This window comes from Tamandua tetradactyla, chromosome 4 (genome assembly GCF_023851605.1).
Source record: "Tamandua tetradactyla isolate mTamTet1 chromosome 4, mTamTet1.pri, whole genome shotgun sequence".
NCBI classification, from domain to species: domain Eukaryota; kingdom Metazoa; phylum Chordata; class Mammalia; order Pilosa; family Myrmecophagidae; genus Tamandua; species Tamandua tetradactyla.
Genome location: NC_135330.1, coordinates 49,203,823 through 49,226,259, shown reverse-complemented (window position 1 = coordinate 49,226,259; position 22,437 = coordinate 49,203,823). Strand labels below are relative to the sequence as shown.

General features: G+C 37.0%; 1 protein-coding gene across 2 annotated transcripts in view; it reads right to left on the bottom strand.

Annotated features, from left to right (window-relative positions):
• Nucleotides 1–22,437, bottom strand: part of CDC73 (cell division cycle 73) — a 200,979-nt gene that overhangs the window by 5,119 nt on the left and 173,423 nt on the right. Inside the window, exons 14-16 of one of the 2 annotated variants that reach the window (XM_077157292.1) lie at nucleotides 21,912–22,073; nucleotides 9,295–9,395; nucleotides 1,380–8,421 (exon numbers count right to left, since the gene is read on the bottom strand). In XM_077157292.1, the coding sequence (XP_077013407.1) occupies nucleotides 8,375–8,421; nucleotides 9,295–9,395; nucleotides 21,912–22,073 (310 nt within the window). In that variant the 3' untranslated portion in view covers nucleotides 1,380–8,374. Of the gene's footprint in view, nucleotides 1–1,379; nucleotides 8,422–9,294; nucleotides 9,396–21,911; nucleotides 22,074–22,437 lie in introns of those variants that run through there. The other variant, XM_077157291.1, reaches the window with a different exon arrangement.

The following is a 22,437-nucleotide window of genomic DNA, read 5'->3' as shown; positions in this document are numbered from 1 at the left end:
CAAAAGTACCTTTCCCAGAGTATGAAATTCAGAAATGGTTTGCTTAGGCAGTAAATGGTCTAACCAAACATCAAAAAGTGGAGGAAGAATTAGGTAGGCATAGAAGTAATTCTGTTAGCAAAGAAGAGTGTGCTAAGAGAAAATGGTTTATTCTAGACATTGAAGAAATTTAATGGAACTGCATCATGTAAAATGCAGGAAAGGGATAAGAGACAAAGACCACAGAGGTCTGGAACAATTTTGGCCTAGTAGGCCATATAAAGGAGTTTGCACTAAGAGACATGGGGATCACTAAAAACTGGTTAGCAGAGACTAATGAAAAAATTTAGTAATCTAGAGGGGAAAGAGATGGATTTCCCAAATTGTGTAAAAGTTAAACAAATGGCAAGAAAAAAGATTCAAGAAATAATTGAGGAGTAAAAAGTAAGAAAACTGAGGAGTGAAAAGTAAGAAATGATGAAGAGGAGAAAACAAAAAAACGCAATCAAAAACATATCTAGGCTCTCTGCTCCTCCCTGCTAGACAGACAGCTGCATTCCTGAGGCACAATAGTGAAGATTCAACAAATTTGGCTGTATTGGGCAAGTGGTCACCAGGGCTGCTAGTGATCCCTTCACTGACCTCAACCACATGGTCTACCTGTTCTAGTATGATTCCACCCAGGACAAGTTCAAAGGCACTGCAGATGCTGAGAAAGATTCCTATTACCTCTTCCAGGAGCATGATCCCATCTTGGTGCCAAATATTTATGGAGCCCAGTGGTGTCTTCATGATAGTAGTGAAGGCTGGAGTTCAGTTAAAGGATGGCCTCAAAAGAATGATCATCTCTTCCCATTTGGCGAATGCCCCCACACTTGTGATGGGCATGAACCATGAGAAGACAACTCTCTCAAGATCATCAGCAATTTTTGCACCACCAACTATCTGGCCTCCTGGCTAAAGTCATCATCCATGACAAATCTGGCATCATGGAGGGATTCACGATCACCATCCATGCCATCACTGCCACCTAGAAGACTGTGGATGGCCTCTCCAGAAAAATGTGGCTTGACGCAAATGAAACCAGAAGGAAAGATAGATGATAAAGACTGAGATAGTATAATTTAGGAATGCTTTGAGTGTACAATGATAGTGACTAAATGTACAAATTAAAAAATGCGGGGCGGGCCGCGGTGGCTCAGCGGGCAAAGTGCTTGCCTGCTATGCCGGAGGACCTCGGTTCGATTCCCGGCCCCACCCCATGTAACAAAAACGGAGAAACGGAATACAATAAAACAAGAAAATGTTTAAAAATGTTTCTCTTTCCTCCTTCCTTCCTTCCTTCTATCCTTCCTTCCTTCTCTCTGTCTTTCCTTTAAAAAAAAAAAAAAAAAAAAAAAAAAAATGCTTTTGCATGAGGAAGAAAAAGGAATGTCAAATTGCAGGGTGTTGAAAATAGATGGTCATTCCTATTTTAAAACTTCAACTTCTGTGTGAGACTAAAGCAAGAAATGTTTATTTGGTACAACATTAATATTTTGACTAGTGCATTTCCTAATTTAACTTACATGGACAGTTTAACTGAACACTACAGGTACGTGGAACCTTGAATACAGCATGAAATTTTGTGGGTTTGCCCAGGTTAGTGTGATGCCCTGATAAATCCCAAAGTGATTTGAACAGTGAATAAAGAAGTATTTGCAAAGTCCCCTTGGGGGAATAGGGAGAAAGGGGAAAAAATTCAATCTCCCCATTTGGAGAAATTCTGATATTCTCACAAGCAGCAGGGACAACCAGATCAATAGGACAAGTCCTCAATCTTGGGGTCTGCCCCTATGAAACTTATCCCTGCACAGAATAGTCTAAGCCTACTTAAAATTAGGCCTAAGAGTCACCCCCAGAGAACTTCTCTTGTTGCTCAGATGTGGCCTTTCTCTCTCTCAGCCGACATGGCAAGCAAACTCACTGCCCTCCCCACCACTCTGTGCGGGACATGAGTCCCAAAAGGGTAAGCCTCCCTGGTAATGTGGGACAGAAATCCTAGAATGAGCTGGGACTTGGCATTAAGGGATTGAGAAAACCTTCTCAACCAAAAGGAGGAAGAAAAAAATGAGACAAAATAAAGTGTCAGTGGCTGAGAGATTTCAAACAGAGTCAAGAGGTTATCCCAGGGGTTATTCTTACGCATTATATAGCTATTCTCTTTTTAGTTTAAAGGTGTATTAGAGTGGCTAGAGGGAAGTGCCTGAAACTGTACAGCTGTGTTCTAGTACCCAAGTTTCTTGAAGATGATTGTGCAATGTAATGATATAGCTTTTACAGTGTGACTGTGTGAAAACCTTGTATCTCATGCTCCTTTTATTAATGGTATGGACAGATGAGTAAAAAATATGCATAAGAAATAAACAAATAATAGGGGGAACAAAGGTTAAAATAAATTGAGTAGATTGAAATGGTGGTCAATGAGAGAGAGGGGTAAGGGATATGGTATGTATGAGTTTTTTCTTTTTTCTTTCTTTTGCTGGAGAGATATAAATATTCAAAATAAAATGATCATGGTGATGAATATGCAACTATGTGATGATATTGTGAGCCAATGATTATAACCATGTCAAGAATGTTTGAATGTTTGTTTGTGGTTTACAATAAGAAAGTTTTTAAAATGTAACATGATGGCCACGGGACTGCCCAGAACCCCCTTCCTGTATCTACCAATGCTGCCAAGGCAGTGGACAAAGTCATCCTGGAACTGAATGGGAAGCTCATTAACATGGCACTCACATTCCAATTCCCAATGTATTCATCATGGATCTGTAGATATACCACATTTTTTATCCATTTATCTGCTGATGTACACTTGGGTTGCTTACACCCTGCCTACTGTAAATAATGATGCAATTAATATTTGTTTACAAATATCTCCTGCGTTCAATTTTTGGAAGTGTAGATCTAGGAGAAAAATTCCAGGTCATATGGTAATGCTATACTTAACCTTCTGAGAAAACCATCAAATCACTCTCCACAGTAGCTGCACCATTCTACATTTCCACCAATGAATGAGTAATCCCATTTCTTCACACCTTCTCACACACCTTCAAGACAAAGATACTTTTCCTCTGTTCCTTCTCTGGAATCTTGATCTGCTCTGTTTGTTTCTGCACAGAATTTTATCCCCAGCTTTTTCTCCTGTAATTTTTTAAAATTCTCTCATTCACTTCCCTGTTTTCCTGACACTTTTCAGGTCTGTGCCCCATCATATCTTAGAGAAGTTCAGTTTAAAGACCCTCTGCCTTTAAATTTTCTCTGTGATTTTTCTGCTTCTGGTTTCTTCCCTATTAGGGTATCCTGCCCCAAAGACTGACATGTAAGTCAATCCAGAAAGGTGGGTCGATCATTCAGAAAGATGGGTCAACCCAGATGAGTTCATTTTGCATTAACATTATCCAGAAACTGGACTGAAGTGTGTAACTCTCACTAACAGTTCTGCTGCATCCTCTCTCTCTCTCTCCCTTTTATTATACAGCTTTGGAAAATACTTCAGCAGCTTGTGTTCCACTCTGGGTCTCTGCTGACTTGTGTCCCTGTGCCTGGATGTGTGGGATTCTAACTCACTATTCTGAGTGGTTCTACAGACTGCATACACAGCAGGAGGGACCCAGGCTGTGCTGCCTCTGTGGGACTCGAAAGGTGCACAGACCAAGTGAATGGGAGAGGTATGAATTGTAGGAACTACCTACGAATTTCCCACCTCAATTTGGAATCTATTTTTCCTTCTTCTATTCAACAGTCGTGGATTCCTTCTCCTGTCTCTATCATCCTCCAGAGTTCTAAGCAAGTAGAATTTGTCCTTTCATTTGTTGATTCTTAAGGGAAACATTTCCAGGGGATATCTTATTTCACAATGTTGACACATCCCCTCCCCATGCTGTTTTGACTATTATGGCTTTGTAAAAAGTGTAAAATTGGGAAGTATGAGATCTACTTCATTCTTTTTCAAGTTGGTTTTGGATATGCAGGGAAGCATATTCATCCCTATCAATTTGATGACTGGGTTTTCCATTTCTGCTAAGAAGGCTGTTAGAATATTCATTGTGATTGCACGGAATCTGTAAATTGTTTTGGGTAAAACTGACATCTTAATATGTAATCTTCCAAATCCATGAAGATGGCATGTTTTTTTTCCATTTATTTAAGTCTCCTTTGATTTCTTTTAGCAATGTTTTATAGTTTTATGTGTATAAGCCACATATTTTCATTTAAACTTATTCCAATTAAAGAATCAAGATGTGTCTCTTTAACTGCTACTGTATATGACATTTTCCCCTGATTTCCTCTTCAAATTGTTCATTACTATTGTATTGGAACTGTATTTATTTTTGCATGCTGATCTTGTACCCTGCCACTTTGCTGAATTTATTAGCTCTATTGGCTCTATGGTAGATTTTTTACACATAGGATCATGTAACCTGCAAAAAGACAATGTTTTACTTTTTCTTTCCAATATAGATGTCTATTTTTTTTTTTTTGCCTACTTTCTCTGGTTAGAGTTTCCATTATAATATTCAATAACAGTGATGAAAACTGATCTTGAGAAAATTTTCAGTCTTTCACGGTTAATTACGATGCTAGCTGTGTGTTTTTCATACATCCTTTTATCATCTTGATGAAGTTTCATTTTATTCCTAGTTTCCTAAGCGTCTTTTTCAAGGAATGTGCTGGATTCTGTCAAATGTATTTTCTGTGTCATTTAAGAGTATCACTTTTTTCCTTTGTTCTATATATGTAGTGTATTAACATTTATGTTCTTATGCAGAAACTCCCTTGCATACCTTGGATAAATATACTTGATCATGGTGTATAATTCTTTCAATATGCTGCTGGATTCAGTTTGCTAGTATTTTGTTGAGGATGTCTGTATCCATATTCATAAGGGGTATTGGACTGTAATTTTTTTTTCTTATAGTATCTTTTTCTCGTTTTGGTGTTATGATGATGGTCTAATAGAATGAGATAGGGGGTGTTTCCCATCCTCCTCAATTTTTTGGAAGTGGTTCAACAGAAATGATGTTAACTGTTCTTATAATGCTTGATAAAACTCATTAATGAAGCCATTTGTTTCAGCTTTCCTTTGTTGGTAGTTCTTGATTACTGATTCAATCTCTTGCTTTTGGTCTGCTGAGATCTTCTATTTCTTCTTGAGTCAGCATAAGCAATTTGTGTGTTTCTAGGAATTGGTCCATTTCATCTATATTATCTAATTTTTCAGTGTATAATTATAGCATCTTTTTTTTGCTTTTATTGCTGTGGGGTCAGTAGTAATGTTCCCACTGTGGACAGCCAGGAACAATCAATCAGGCCCAAGCAGGAGGAATCAATCAAGCAGGGAAAGTCCCCACAACATTGGGGTGGAATGTCTCCAAAAGTAAACAATAACCAATGTTAGGAAACTGAGAGAATGGGACGTGTTTTGGCAACAGCTAATGGCATTTTTCTGCTTCTATGATATGCTTGCTTGCTAGCAACTGCAAAACCACAACATGATTTTAGCCTTTATAAGCACACCTTGAAAACCTCTGGGGTCTGCTCTCTGAATCTTCCTTTTTGGAGGTTTCTGAGGCAGTCACTGGCCGGCTAATAAACACTCCAAATTGGACTGCAGTTTTGAACTATGTGGTCTCTCTTTCGGTGAGCCCCACAACACCACTTTCATTTCTGATTTTAATTATTTGTGTCCTCTAACTTTCCACTGCCATTCTAGCTAAAGGTTTCTTGAGTTTATCTATCTTTTTAAAGAACCAATTTTGGGTTTCATTAATTTTCTCTACTGTTTTTTAATGCTCTGTTGATGTCTAATCACTGTTGTTTCCTTCCTTCTGTTTTCTCTCAGTGTGCTTTTCTTTTCTAGATCCTTCAGCTGTGAGGTTAGGTTTTTAGTTTAAGATCTTCTCTCTTAATGAAAACACTTAGCACTACAAATTTCACTCTCAACATGACCTTTGCTATATCCCTTAAGTTTTGATATGTTGCTTTTTCATTTTCATTCACCTCAGGTATTCTAGCTTCCTAGCTGCCAGAATGCAAAATACCAGAAACAGAATGGCTTTTAAAAAGGGGAATTTAACAAGTTGCTAGTTTACAGTTCTAAGGCTGAGAAAATTTCCCAATTAAAACAAGTCTACAGAAATGTCCAATCAAAGGTATCCGTCCAGGGAAAGATACCTTGATTCAATAAGGTGGATGATGTTCAGGGTTTCTCTCTCATTCTGGAAAGGCACATGGTGAACATGGTGTCATCTGCTAGCTTCTTTTCCTGGCTTCCTGTTTCATGAAGCTCCCTGGGAGGCATTTTCCTTCTTTATCTCCAAGGGTTGCTGGCTGGTGGACTCTGCTTCTAGTGGCTATGTTGTTCTGCTCTGCTCTCTCTGAATCTCTCTTTCTTCAAAATGTTTCCTCTTTTATAGGACTCCAAAAACTAATCAAGACCCACCCAAATGGGTGGAAAGACATGTCATCACCTAATCCAGCTTAACAACCACTCTTGATTAAATCACATCTCCGGGGAGATGATCGGATTACAGTTTCAAATATACAGTACTGAATATGGATTATTTTGCCTTTACGAAATGGGATTTTGATTAAAATATGGCTTTTTTAGTGGACATCAGGTTATTTCGTAATTTCCTTGTGAGTTCTTTGTCCCATTTGTTGCTTAGTGTGTACTGTTTAATTTCTACATTTTTGTGAAATCCTTGGGTTGGCAGTTACTTTCTTTCAACCCATTAAATATTTTATGCCACTTTCTTCTTGCCTACTTGGTTTCTGATGAGAAATCACCACTTAATCTTATTGGGATTTGCTCTTATTTTGCAGCTTTTAGTACACTCCCCTTGTTCTTGGCATTTGATCATTTGAGTACTATGTGTCTGGGTGTGATTTTTTTTCAAGTTTATCCTGTTGATGGAACCTTGAATGTATGTCTTTTGCTAAATTTGGGAAATTGGCTTCCATCGTTTCTTGGAATATTTGTTCTGCCCCTTTCTATCTATCTTCTTCTTCTAGGATTACCATAATGCTTGATGGTGTTCCATAAGTCTGTTGGACTCTGTTCTCTTTTTATTCTTTCTCTCTTTCTGTTCATCAGCCTGAATCATTTCAATTGTTTTTCTTCAAGCTCACTGATCCTTTCTTCTGCCAGCTACAACCTGCTGTTAAAACCCTCCAGAGAATTTTTCATTCTTATTATTGTGGGGTTCCATTCCAGTTGCTATTATTATTATTATTTTGGTTCCTTTAAAAAATGTTCTCTTTATTGAGATTCTCATATTGGTCATTCATTTGTTTTCCTTATATACCTTAGCTCAACTCCTTGAGCATATTGAGGAGCACTGTTTTTCAAAGTCTTTGTCCACTATGTTCAAAGTCTGGTCTTCTCCGCTAATGGTGTGGAAGGATTTTTATCATGTATCTTTGGAGGGGCCATCCTTTTCTCTCTGTCTTGCATCCTTTGCTACATTGTATTGTTAATATTTTGAAGGGTTAACTCTGGGATTTACTCCCTGAGCTGTCTGTGCCTTAAGTTTATATCCAACTAGTGAAAAGACAGAGATTTCCTCAAGTGCCATGACTTAATAAGAACCAACCAACCAATGTTAAAAATGCCCTTCAAAGACCTTGCAAACTGACTCTGCATTGGCTGGTGCTCTCCTTCAAAGTTTCGCCCTCTTACCAAAAGGATCAGCCCAAGGCAAATGCGAAGTGCAGGGTCCTCTCAGTCTTTTCTCTTCTTTTTGGTTTTTGCTGCTGGCCTATTCCCTACAAAACAGTCTTTCTCTCCCTTCCAGGTGCTCTATTGTATGACTTAAAAAAGGTAAACCTTTGCCCAAGCCACTTTTGCTCAACTGTTTCTTATACTGGTTTAGCTGTCAGCAAGCTGCTTCTACCTGCAGGGAAAGATCTGTGAGGGCAAGTCCAAGTGGATTTTCCCAGTTCAGTATTTATAATGTTAGCCAATACACTGGCATCAACTTACAGGTACCCCACGTGTACAGGGGTTACTCTACTCCTTTCAGAAAATAGCTAGCAACCCACAATGGGAGCTGCAGATAGGCTCTATACTGCACTGCCAGCAAGGACACCACAGTTTTCCCCTACTATTTTAAAGCTTTATTTTCTTGATTTGGCACTTGCCCAGTCACTACAACCCTTTAACTGTTTTTCAGGCATTTTGAAGAAAATGGCTTTGCATGTTTTTGCTATTTATTCATAGACTGCATTGAGGAATGGCACCTGTTACTTGGTCAACAGGAAGTCTAAATGATCTATTTTTATCATATCAATTTATGCCAATACATGTTCAATAAAGGATATAAGCTGCATCATGTCATTCATTCAACAGCTATTTAATGAATCCGTCCCCAATCCCAGGCCAGGCATTATTCTGTGCTTAGGACACACAATGGTGAAGAAGGCAAGTAAGTCTCCAAAACTTGCACCGTAGCCAAAGACTTACAATAAAGATATAAAAATAATATAATGTTATGCAACAACTAGTACTACGAAGAAAATAAAATGAGCGAAGTGCTGGATATTTCAACCAGGTTGGTTTCTTTATTCTCTAAAAACGGAACATTTGAACTTAGCCCTGAATGAAAATAAAAAGCCCATCATTTCACAATCATTCCAGAAAATGTGAACAGCTGGGAAGTGCCACATGGCACTTAAAAGTAAGGCTACATATTACTTCACTCATTCAAAAACTGGTCTTGCATTTCAATAAAAATATAAGGACATGTAATAAGTACACAAAAATACTAATTTATAAACAAAACTTTAAAAATATTTCATAGGTACTTGAAAATTAAGATATATTATTTAATAGCAACTCTTTGACATATACATTATATATACAAAGCCAAGACTTTTCATATTTTTTTTTCCTATCTGCAAAACTGAAGGTTTTTAAAACACAAATGTTTAAAGAACTAATTAAAGTGAATTTTAAAGTTATGGGAAGCAACTGTTCTTAAATTTGGCATATTACAGAAGTTACTCCTTGATTAAATAATAATAAGCATCTAATTTTAATAAATTCATTCCTTAATAAGAGAAAATTTGAAATATAAAGCCAATTTCAATGGCCAAACAAGAACTAATCAATAATAACTAAATTACTGTTTATTTCTCTAAAAATTGTCAAAACTCACATAATGAATAGATTTTATGGGGGAAAACTATGAGACCTATTAGGTTCTTTTTCTTAAATAAAGAAAGAACATTTACATAGTGGAGAAATAATAAAAATAAAGAGAATCTTACTTTTAGCAAATATATCAACTGGCGATCCATCAGGCAAAAGCCATGGCCATCCTTTGAATTGCCATGCAGGGCCTTGAACAAAAACTGCTACAACTCGGTCCCTATAAATAGAAAGGAAAGAAGAGAATATCTCTTTTTTGCTTTAGCTACTGTAAATCCCTAAGGAAGTATCTCATATTTATTCATGTGATATAGTCTACTGTCAACACTCCTGTGAGGCAAACATAGTACATGCATTAGCATAACTTTTCATTATAACATTACCATTATAACAAATTAATTTTGCTATACTTCCCATGCATCTACTTTCTGCACCTAAGTCTTTTAAACATAATTACATGCACAATCTTTATATGTGATCTTTTGAGCCTTTTATCTCTGCTCTTCTATTAGACTAAGTGTTTTCTTTTGAATGCAGGAAGAAACAGCATGTGATAGTTTAATCAATCAAAAAAGTTAGTTTTAAAATACTATTTAAAATTCGAAGACACCTTAAATACTTTCCCTTAATTAAAAACATTAAATGACAATAATTCACTAACCATCTTATGAAGCCCCCAAGGCCTTATCTTTGAGAGTTCTTATCATTAGGAAGTAAACTAAGAAACCATCTGGACTGTTATAATTTTTGAGATTATTTTTACAACTGTCTCGTTTGCCCAAAATTCCATAGGATTTTTTTATAAAGCAACTTGTCTTCCCAAGCATTCAACTTAGTTTTCTTGGAAAAAACAAATCTCTCTTTCTAGGACTTTCTATTTCATTAGTTTAAACAATATTTAATTAAAGTGAGAAAGTATAATAAACACAAGTTTCATGAACAATTTAAGGCTACAACAAAATTGGTGGGAACAATTACATCACCAATAATGGTTAATATTAGAAACATTTACTATGACCCTTTACTATATGTGCTGTTTTAAGCACTTTATACATTATTTATATTAACATATTTAATCCCAAAACAAGCAAATAAGGTGAGTACTATTACTTTCTCCATTTTACATATGAGGAAAGAACAGGGGCATACAAAAGAAAAGCCTATTAGCCAGAACAGTTCAGCATATCAGTAACAAAAATCAATATTTACACAAGGAAAAGTACTATTGGCAATTTAAAGATTGGCCTAAATAAAAGCTAGTTAACATGTTTCTATTGCATAAGACAAGTTTATTTTATGCAAAATCATATCTCTTAGTCTCTCAAGAAACAATGATATTGATTGATTGATGCAAGTTTATAGCAGTGAAGAATACAACGAAGCCAGAAGTTTAGCGGCACTAGCTTGATTCCAGGCTAAAGTATCAGCAAGTTTACCTACCACTGACTTTGCTCCATAGGTGCAAATATTAACTCAATGAAAAGGGAAAACTGTCCTAGTATTTTTACAGTTTTAACCTGGTTGATCTTCTGATGGTGCCTAGCAACCATCACCCTCCTTGTGTTCCACTGACCACTTTGCCAACTGCTGCACTATATTATTCTCCTTCCTGTTAAAGAATTCTCTGTAGAATACTGCTATTTAGAGAGTACTGGCATGTGTTGAACACAAGCAACCAATCAGGAATGAGTGAATGACTGAACAAAAGAAAAAAGAATAAATGATTAATCTTATGCAGCACTGGGTATGCTACTATTCCTGATGAGGACTGAAAAATCATCAAAACAGCTATCTTGGCAATATTATGGAAATAGTTTTGACCTCAGACTTCCGAAAAGACTCTTGGGAACACCTAGAGATCTACAGACCACACTCTGAGAATCACTGCATTAGATGGTGACTATATATCCAACAAAACATTAAACCAGGATTACCTTCTATTCAAATAAAAGATCTACAACAATCATAAAATTATGTAAAACCATAAAACTCTCAATCTGTTTAAAATCTCTCAAAGGCTAAAATTAAACCATAAGTAAATATTTCCCCCATTTTAATGGGATACATGGCCCATATTGCTAAAACCACATACTATTAAACAAGCCCTTAATTTTATGATGTAATCTATACCAAAAACTTAGTTGAAAGACTAACTTGCCTGCTAAATTGAGGGGAATTTACTGTATAGAGGTAACCTATATCCTACAAGTTCTCATACAATTAGGAGGGGAATGGGATGATATAAATGTCACTCCCCATGAATACTTTTATTTATTTTTTATTTTTAACATTTTTATTATATAGTATAACATTTATACAAAGCAAAGAAACAAAAAACCAATAGTTTTCAAAGCACTCTTCAACAAGTAGTTACAGGATACATCCCAGAGTTTGTCACGGGCTACCATACAATCCCTTCAGATTTTTCCTTCTAGCTGCTTCAGAATACAGGAGGCTAGAGGGCTTAGATATTTTATTATCATCCAAATAAATTATCATTTGATATTTTATTTAGATGATACTTTTTTCCTTTTTTCTGAACAAGAGTATACAAAAAAGCTGTAAATTTCAAAGCACAGCACCACAATTAGTTGTAGAACATATTTCGGAGTTTGACATGGGTTAAAATTCACAATTTTAGGGTTTTACTTGCAGCTGCTTTAAAATACTGGAGATTAAAAGAGATACCACTTTAATGATTCAGCATTCATATTCATTTGTTAAATCCTATCTTCTCTGTATAACTCCACCATCACCTTTGAGGTTTCCATACCTCTCCTTAGGGGTGTTTGGGCTATGGCAATTCCAAATTTAGGATATTGGAAGGGTCTGTCACTAATATGGGGTAAGGAGATGGAACTATCTCATGTTCTGGAGAGGTTGGGCTAGGCTGCAGGACTTATCTAGACTAGTGACCCATCTGGAGATTGTAGGATTCTGGAAAGTTACTCCAGTGCATGGAACCCTTGTGGAATCTTATATACTGCCCCAGGTGTTCTTTAGGATTGGCTGGAATGGTCCTGGTTCGGGAATGGCAGGCTATGATAGGCAGCAAGGTCTAACTGAAGCTTATATAAGAGCAACTTGCAGAGTAGACTCTCGACTCTTTTTGAACTCTCTCTGCCACTGATACTTTCTTAGTTACACTTTTCCCCATCTTGGTCAGGATGGAACAGTTGATCCCACAGTGCCAGGTCTGGAATCATCCCTGGAAGTCATCTACCATGTTACCAGGGAAACATTCATCCCTAGATGTCATGTCCCACATAGAGGGGAGGGCAATGATTCCACTTGCACAGTTGGGCTTAGAGAGACTGAGGCCACATCTGAGCATCAAAAGAGGTCCTCCAGAAATAACTCTTAGACATGCCTATGGGTAGTTTAAGCTTCTCCACTACCTACATAAGCTTCTCAAGAGTAAGCTTCATGATCGAGAGCACAGCCTATTGACTGGGGAGTCCCTAAAGTTTGACACAGAATCAGGGATTCCCTGATGGTAAGGTTTTCCATATTCTTTCTCCCTTCCCTCAGGGGACTTAACCAATACTTTTTGATTACCCACTTAATATACTCTAGGATGTATACAGGCACTACAATAATCTATAGAGGATTAAAGGACCTCTTTCTTACTCTGTGCTCCCAGTGTTTCAATTGTTCAAATGAGCTATACAAATAGGTTGAAATAGACTAAGCATTATAGAAAATTTCAGTTCCAGACCAAAGAAACCTTTCTTCTGTTGGTCTCAAAGAGTATGTGTCGTTCTAAAATACAGACACCATCTCCATTATCCCTATGTTCTGAATTGCATTAAACCCAACCTGTTTAACTTCGCTCATATCTCTAAATATCAGGTTATATATATAAAACAAAATCCCAAAATCCAGAAATAATAATCATTACTCCAGACTTAATGTGTCTGCTCTAAAAGCTTACAATCTAGGCCCTTGTTTTCTTATAAGCATTTTCTAAAGGTGACAATACCATTCTTGTTCTTTTGTTTCTGGCTTATTTTGTCTCAACAAATGTCCCGCATGTTCATTCATATAGTTGCATGCCCCATGATTTTGTTCCTTTTTGTAGCAGCACAACCTTCATTCATAAGTATACACCATTGTTTGCCAATCTACTTCTCCATCAGTGCATCTTTCAGCCACCTGCATTCATTGGGCATCACTTATAGGACCCAAAGTCCACAGTCCATTAACATTCTTAATTTTGGATAATTCCATTGTTCCCAAGATAAAGCAAACCAATAAACACACCCTTGCCAAATAGGAAATCTAAACCTCTTCTTAACTCTTGTCCCTCTGCTGTTGTTGTGGTAGTACTGTTGGTTTCCTTTTGAACACAGCCCACAGCATGCATTAGCAGTTTTTCCCTGTACCCTGGACTTAAACACTTTTTGTAAAAGAATATCTCTGAAGTAATTCTTGTGAGAACTAATTCATATTTCTATTGATAATCCGTGGGACATGTAGGGCTATAAACTCTTTACAATCTTCTTCACTTCAATTTCGTGATATTACTTATGCACCCACTAGAGAACCATTTTCAATCCTATCCATTCCCCTACATTGGAGTTCAACCTCATTAGCTAACAGTTCACCTATCTCTAGCTTCTATGAATCTCTAAGTCCCCAATCTTCTGTATTATAAACTTTTGATTATACCTTTATGTTGGTCATAAAAGTGGAATCATACAGTATCTGCACTTTTGTACCTAACTAATTCCACTCAGCACTATTTCCTCAAGGCTCATCCATGTTGTCATGTGCTTTAGGACATCATTTTGTCTTACGCTGCATAATATTCCATTGTGTGTATATACTACGTTTTGTTGATCCACTCGCCTGTTGACGGGCATTTGGTTTGTTTCCATCTTTCGGCGATTGTGAATAATGCTGCTATGAACATCAGTGTGCAAATGTCTGTTTGTGTCGTTGTTTCAGCTCTTCTGGGTATATACCAAGTAGTGCTATTGCTGGGTCATAGGGGAGCTCGATATTTAGTTTCCTAAGGAACAGCTGAACAGTCTTCCATAGTGGCTTGCACAATTATACATTCCCACCAGCAGTGTATAAGTGTCTCAGTTTTTCCACATCCTCTCCAACATTTCTAGTTTCCTGTTTGTTTAATAGCAGCCATTCTTATAGGTGTGAGGTAGTATCTCATTGTAGTCTTGATCTGCATTTCCCTTATAGCCAATGAAAATGAGACTCTCTCCATGTGCCTCTGAGCCATATGTATTGCTCTTCAGAAAAAAATGCCTATTCATATTATTAGCACATTTTATACTTGGGTTGTTTCTTCTGTTGTTGAGTTGTATGATTTCTTTGTAAATACAGGGAATCAAACCTTTGTCCAATACATGATTTCCAAATATTTTCTCCCATTGAGCTGGCTGTCTCTTTACCTTTTTGATGAAGAATTTTGGGATGCAGAAGAATTTCATTTTGAGGAATTTCCATTTATCTATTTTTTCTTATGTTGTTTGTGTTTGGGGGTAAAGTTTAGAAAGCTACCACCTATTGCTAGGTCTTGAAGATGTTTCCCTACATTTTCTTACAGAAGCTTTATGGTGCTAGTTCTCATATTTAGTTTGATCCACTCTGAGTTAATTTTTGTGTAGGGTGTAAGACAGGGTCCTCTTCAGCTTAACTGAACACCATAAGTACATGCAACCTTGAGTAAGACATGAGATTTTGTTGGTTTGTCCAGAGTGATGCCCTGATAAATCTCAGAGTGATTTGAACTGTGAATAAAAAAGTATTGCAAAGTCCCCTTCGAGGAATGGTGAGAAAGGGGGAAAATTCAACTTACCCAAGTTGAATTCCTGATATTCTCAAAAGCAGTGCGGACAACCAAAGCTATAGGCTGAGCCCCCAATATTGGGGTTTGTTCATATGAAACTTAACCCCGAAAAGGATAGGTCAGGGCTACTTAAAATTAGGCCTAAGAGTCATCCCCAAGAGAACCTCTTTTGTTGCTCAGATGTGGCCTCTCTCTCCAGCCAACACAACAAGCAAACTCACCACCCTCCCCCATCTACATGGGATATGACTCCCAGGGGTGTGGACTGTCCTGGCAATGTGGGACAGAAGTCCTAGAATGAGCTGAGACTCAGCATCAAGGGATTGAGAAAACTTTCTCGACCAAAAGGGGGAAGAGTGAAATGAGACAAAATAAAGTGTCAATGGCTGACAGATTCCAAACAGAGTTGAGAGATTATCCTGGAGGTTATTCTCATGCATTAAATAGACATCAACCTTGTTAGTCAAGATGTAATGGAGAGGCTGGAGGGAACTGCCCGAAAATGTAGAGCTGTGTTCCAGTAGCCATGTTTCTTGATGATGATTATATAATGATATAGCTTTCCCAATGTGACTATGTGATTGTGAAAACCTTGTGTCTGATGCTCCTTTTATCTATTTTATCAACAGACAAGTAAAACATATGGAATAAAAATAAATAATAGGGGGACACATGTTAAAATAAATTTAGATTGAAATGCTAGTGATCAATGAAAGGGAGAGGTAAGGGGTATGGTATGTATGAATTTTCTTGTTTTCTTTTTATTTCTTTTTCTGAATAGATGCAAATGTTTCAAGAAATGATCAGGATGATGAATACACAATTATGTGATGATATTGTGAATTACTGATTATATATGTAGAACGGAATGATCAAAATAGGAATGTTTGCGTTTGGTGTTTTTTTGGTATCTAAAAAAATAAAATTAAAAAAGTAAAAAAAAAAAAATCAGTTGACCACAGATTTGGTGGTCTATTTCTGCACTGTTGATTCAATTCCATTGGTCAATGCTTCTATTTTTGTGCCATTACCATCCTGTTTTGACCACTGTGGCTTTATAAATAGGTTTTAACTTCAGGGAGTGTTAATCTTCCCACTTCATTCTTCTTTTTAGGATGCTTTTAGCTATTTGTGGTCTCTTTCCCTTTCAGATGAATTTGTTAATTAGCTTTTCCAAATCTTCAAAGTAGGTTGTTGGAATTTTGATTTGTAATGTATTGAGTCTGTAGATCAATTTGGGGAAAATTGACATGCTAACTATATTTAGGCTTCCTAACCATGAGCAGGGAATGTCTTTCCACCTATTTAGATCTCCTTTGATTTCTTTTAGCAATGTTATGTAGTTTTCTGTGACCAAGTCCTAAACATTTATAGCTAAATTCATTCCTAAGGTACTTGATTCTTTTAGTTGCTATTTTGAATGGAATTTTTTCCTTAACTGACTCCTCAGCTAGCTCATTGCTTGTGTATAGAAATGTTACTGATTTTTGCACATTAATTTTCTATACTGCCACCTTGCTGAATTTGTTTATTAGCTCAAGTAACTCTGCTATAGATTTCTCAGGATCTTCAAAGTATAGTATCACATCATCTGCAAATAATGAGAGTTTTACTTCTTCCTTTCCAATTTGAGTGCCTTTTATTTCCTTGCCCTGCCTGACTGCTCTAGCTAGAACTTCAGGCACAATGTTGAATAACAATGGTGACAGTAGGCAACCTTGACTGTTTCCCAATCATAGAGGGAAAGCTTTCAGCCTCTCTCCAATGTGTTGGCTATCAGTGTTATTATTGAGGTGGTTACTTTAGATTCTTATCTGTATTATATTGAGGTAGTAACCTTAGATTCTTATCTTTTGGAGTGTTTTTATCAGAAAAAGATGCTGAATTTTGTCAAATGCTTTTTAAGCATCAATTGAAATGATAATGTGACTTTTTCCTTTTGATTTGTTAATGTGCTGTATTACTTTAATAGATTTTCTTGCGTTGAACCATCCTTGCATTCCTCGTATAAACCCCACTAGGTCATGGTGTATAATTCTTTGAATGTGTTGTTGGATTTGATTTGCTAACATTTTATTGAGAAGTTCTGCATCTATGTTCATTAGCGAGATTGGACTGTAGTTTTTCTTTCTTATGGCATCTTTACCTGGTTTGGTTTTAAAATGATGTTCGCATCATAAAATAAGTTAGGTAGAGTTTGCTTTTCCTCAATTCTTTGGAAAAATTTGAGCAAGTTTGGTGTTAGTTCATTTTGGAATGTTTGATAAAATTCCCAGTGAGGCCATCTCACCCTGGGCTTTTCTTTGTAGGAAATTTTTGATGGCTGACTGAATCTCTTTACTTGTGATTGTTTTGTTGAGACCTTCTATTACTTCCCGAGACAGTGCAGCTTGTTTGCAAGTCTCCGAGAATTTGTTCATTTCATCTATGTTGTCTAGTTTGTTGGTACATAGTTATTCATAGTACCCTCCTATGAGTTCTTCAGCATCTGTGGTAATACAACCCTTCTCATTTCTGATTTTGCTTATTTGCATCCTCTTTTTTTCTTTGTCAGTCTTGCTAGTAGTGGCCCATCAATTTATTGATTTTTTCAAAGAACCAACTTTTGGTTTTACTGATTCTTTCTGATGTCCTTTTTGTTATCCCATTCATTTATCTCTGCTTTAATCTTTGTTATTTTTCTTCTTCTATTTGCATTGGGGTTAGTTTGCTGTTCTTTCTCAAGTTCCTCCAGGTGTGATGTTAAGTCCTCAATTTTTGCTCTTTCTTATTTTTTAATATACACATTTAAGGCAATAAATTTCCCTCTCAGTACAGCCTTTACCACATCCCATAAGTTCTGATAAGTTGTATTTTTGTTTTCATTCATCTCCAGATAACTACTGATTTCTCTAGCAATTTCTTCGTTGAATCACTGGTTATTTAAGAGTGTGTTATTTAATCTCCATATATTTGCGAATGTTTGCATTCTTTGGTGGTTATTGAGATCCAGCTTCATCTCATTGTGATCAGAGAAAGTGCTTTGAATAATCTCAGTGTTTTTAAATTTATAAAGACCTGCTTCGTGCCCCAGCATATGATCTATCCTGGAGAATGTTCCATGAGCACCAGAGAAGAATGTATAACCTTGTGCTCTGGGGTGCAATGACCTATATATGTTTGTTAGATCTAATTTATTTATGAAGTTATGCAACTTCTCTATTTCCTTGTTGATTTTCTGTCTGGTTATTCTATCTATAGAGGAGAATGGTGCACTGGAATTTGCTACTGCTATTGTTGAAACATCTATTGCTCCCTTCTAGTTTTGCCAATGTTTGTGTCATGTACTTTGGAGCTCCTTGATTGGGAGCATAAACATTTATGATTGTTATATTTTCTTAGTGAACTGGCCCTTTAATTAGAACATAACATCCTTCTTTGTCTCTTACTATGTCTTTAATTTAAAGTCTATTTTGTCCGATATTAGTATAGCTACTCCTGCTTTCTTCTGGTTACAACTTATGTGGAAAATCTTTTCCCATCTTTTCATTTTCAATTTATTTGTATTCTTGTGTCTAAGATGAGTACCTTGTAAGCAGCATATAGCTGGATTATGTTTCTTAACCCATTCTGCCAATCTGTATCTTTTAATTGGTAAATTTAGTCCATTAACATTCAAAGCTATTACTGAAAAGGCGTTTCTTGATTCCACCATCTTATCTTTTCAATTTTATTTGTCAGATCTATATATTCTTTTCTTTCTCTTTGTATTCTTTAAATTACCCTTAGTGTTTTCTTCAATTCTCTGCCTTCCTCCAGACCTCCTTCCTCCTATCCTTTTTTTTTCAGCCGGCAGAACTCCTTTTAATATTTCTTGTATAGTTGGTCTCTTACTGAGAAATTCTTTCTGGACATCTTTTATTTATGAAGAGTTTGATCTCTCCCTCAGCTTTGAAGGACAATTTGATTGGGTAAAGAATTCTTGGCTGGAAATTTTTCTCTTTCAGGATCTTGAATGAATCATACCACTGCCTTCTCGTCTCCAGGGTGCTAGCTGAGTGGTATGAACTTTGTCTCATTTCGTTTCCCTTTTATGTAGTAGGTTGTTTTTCTCTTGTTGCTTTCAGGATTTTCTGCTTCTCTTCAACATTTGACAGACTGATTAGTATGTGCCTTGGGGAAGGCCTATTTGGATTTATTCTGTTTGGAGTTCGCTGGGGTTCTCTGACTTGTATACTTACATTGTTTTTGAGGGTTGGGAAGTTTCCCTCCATTATATCCTCAGCTACTCTTCCTAGCCCTACACTCCTCTCTTCTTCTGGAACACCAATGATTCTTAAATTTGAGCACTTTGGTTTGTCTATCATTTCCTTGAGATCTAATTCAAATTTCTCCATCTTTTTTGTCATTTGCTGTTTTGAGTTTTCGAAGTACGTTATCCTGTCCTCTATATCACTTACTGTTTCTTCTGTGTCTTCAAATCTGGTGTTATTTGCCTCTAGTATATTTTTTATTTGGTCAACAGAGTCTTAGATCTCCATGATACCTGCTATTTTTCTATTTTTTCTCTCAAATTCCTCTTTATGCTCTTCTGCTGTCTTCTTGATCTTTTTGTCATTTGCTATCCAACTTACTTATTAAGTAGTGTTGCATGAACATGTTTGATTAGTTGTTTCAACGTCTGTGGCTCCTCTGGTATTTTAATTTGGTCATTAGGCAGGGATATGTCTGTCTTCATTGTGATATGCTTAGTGATATTCTGCTATCTTCGGGGCATGTAAATATCTAGATTGATTTTCTTTGGGAATTGACTTCTTCCAGCAGTCTAAGGCCTTGTGTTTGCAGGATGGTTATCTAGCAGGGAGCAGGGAGCAGGGTACAGGTGGAGTATTCAGTGCGGTAATTTGTTTCAAGGCAGTTATAGGAGCAGGCTGGGGATGTTACGCTGATGCTTGTGAACATGGATGCCCAGTGGCCAAGGAGGATGTAACTGTGTGGGTACAACGGTCTTGGAGGCATAATCCTGCTGCGCACTGGACTAAGGCACAGAGCCCTTTGTGTGCACACGGAGAACTGTAGCAGCAGGAAAACTGTAGCAGCAGGAGAGCTGTAGCAGCAGGTGGATTATGCCTTTGTGGATTGTGTGTAGATATGACCTGGCTGCAGAGGTAAGTGCTTCCTCAGAGCTGGGAAGTGTAGCCAAGGGCCATGCGCATGTGCAGTTCTAGGACTACTGTAAAATGCTGTTCTCAGGGCTGGATGACGTGATTGGGGTGAATGGCGAGCCACGCACATGCGTTGACCTAGTAGTGCTGCAAACTGGTGTGCAGACCTGGGTATGGGGTGGGGCAGGGGCTGTGTGACAGTATGGGCAGGGTAACCTGGGCATGGAGGTTAGTGCCTGTAGGCTTTATGCACTGGCAACAGCCTCCAGGGAACAGGGAGGGGGAGGTAGTGCTCAGGAGGGGTGTAGGCAAGGTCGGTTAGGCTATACTTAGGGTAGAAGTGTGGGGCAGATACGTGCACTGGGGGCTGTTGGGGTGAGGGTGCCTGGGGAATGGGAGTGGGTGATGGGGTTAGGGTGTGTGGGGTTTGAGGTGAGTCACTGGTCACAGGGCTGCGCTGATGAAGGTAGCACACCCAAGGAATAAGGCCTGGCTGACTTCCTAGTCTTGGGCTTCCGTCTGTGCACTCCCACGGGCTCCGCGCCTCCATGCAAGGCTCCAGTCCTCTGCCTCTCAGTTCCTCAGCCTCTGCAACTAAGGCTGCCCTACATGGTGCACAAGGCTCTCTCAGGTCAGCTGCATTCCTGAATGCAGCCTCAGTTGCCCTCCCATCCTCATCTAACTTTTCTGTAAAGCAGGGCTAATCTCAAGCTACTCTATTCAGCCATCTTTCCAGAAGTCCCCGCCATGAATTCTTAAAAGGACAATTAAAGGAAAAACAAAACAGTGGGGAAAAATGTTACCCCCAGGTTATGATACCAAATAGCTGAGGACCTGAGCTAATAAACACAAGGAATATTTATATTACAGTGATGACTCTTGCACAACCAACCCTTACACTTTTCTGCAAATAATTGCAAACATATATATGGTGTAACTTCCCTAAATGTTTTTAAGCTTGAAAGCTGAAACTGACATCTTATTCACTTTATATATTACTCACAGAATCACTGTTAGGTATTAGGGAAGAATTATAATTAAAAAAAATTATTTAGTCATTTTTTAACATACTCTTATTCTCAACAGCTTGACTTCCTAAAGTCTGAAAAATAAGTACTCCATCAAAGGTAAATTTCCTTTAATATGCCATGCGCAGCAGAACTCTGTATCATTGAGAAGCATTCTCAGACCTCATACTTTTATTCCATCATACATTAGTGAAATAATTCAAGATAAATGCATGTATCTGCATTTACAGGCACTATATTCTAAAAAGAGTAAAAAATTTTGCCAAAGGACATTTTAATGCAGTAAAAGAACTAAACCAAGGTGATCGTGCTAGTAATTCTTTTTTTTTTAAATTATTCCCTTATAATAAAAGTAGCAATGATTTCATTTATTATTTCTTATTAGAAAAGTTGAATTCTCAACATTGAAAACATAAAATATGGGCCTTAAAATAACATTATTCTATTTTGAAAGATTTATTTTAAAAGTTGACCCAAAGCAAATGGACAGAACTTTTATCCTCTTAGCTTTCTAGACGTTAGGGTGCTTCTTCTAATAAGTAAAATAAAGAATAACTATCTAAAATATAAATTTATTTAAGTATTATTAGAATGTTAATATTACTGATGACCAAATTAGATATGTATAAACATTAACACAGGTTTCAAGGACTGGTTTTACTTAGAACCCTTGTTAAAATTTGATACTTATTCACATAAAAAAATTAACAATACACAAAAACTGAATATTAAAAAAATATGGATTATCTTACCAGTCTTGAGGCATAAGTTTAAGGGGCTGGTCTACTACTCTATAAGGAACTGTGACACTAATTGCAGTGCCCCCTGGTTGCATCTGGTCTTTTCTTCTTTGTATTAGAGTTTCATTTTCTCTTTGGCAACCTTGTTTCTTCTTTTCATCTGATGGAACAAATCTTAAAAAAAAAAAAAAAAAGAGTGAGAGATGAGAAAAAGTCAAATATATTCAATGTAATTAAACTTAGAAAATAAATTATACTGGGAGATAATTTTAAAAATATTGATAGCAGATAGCAGTGCACGTCAATATCATGACGTTTCAGAGTATGGGTCTTTCTTTCCTATACCAAATACAACTCAAGCTGCCATAAGTTAGGGTACGTGTATGTGTTTGTCTCTTTCACATACATACACCAAATGTACAGTAATTCAACTAGCACTTAGAATTTTCCAAGATTACGTAAGGACCAACACTAATTCTTGTTTTCTCAAATGCTAGTGGAAATTTGAGGATGATGAAAAACTTTACTACAAATCAAA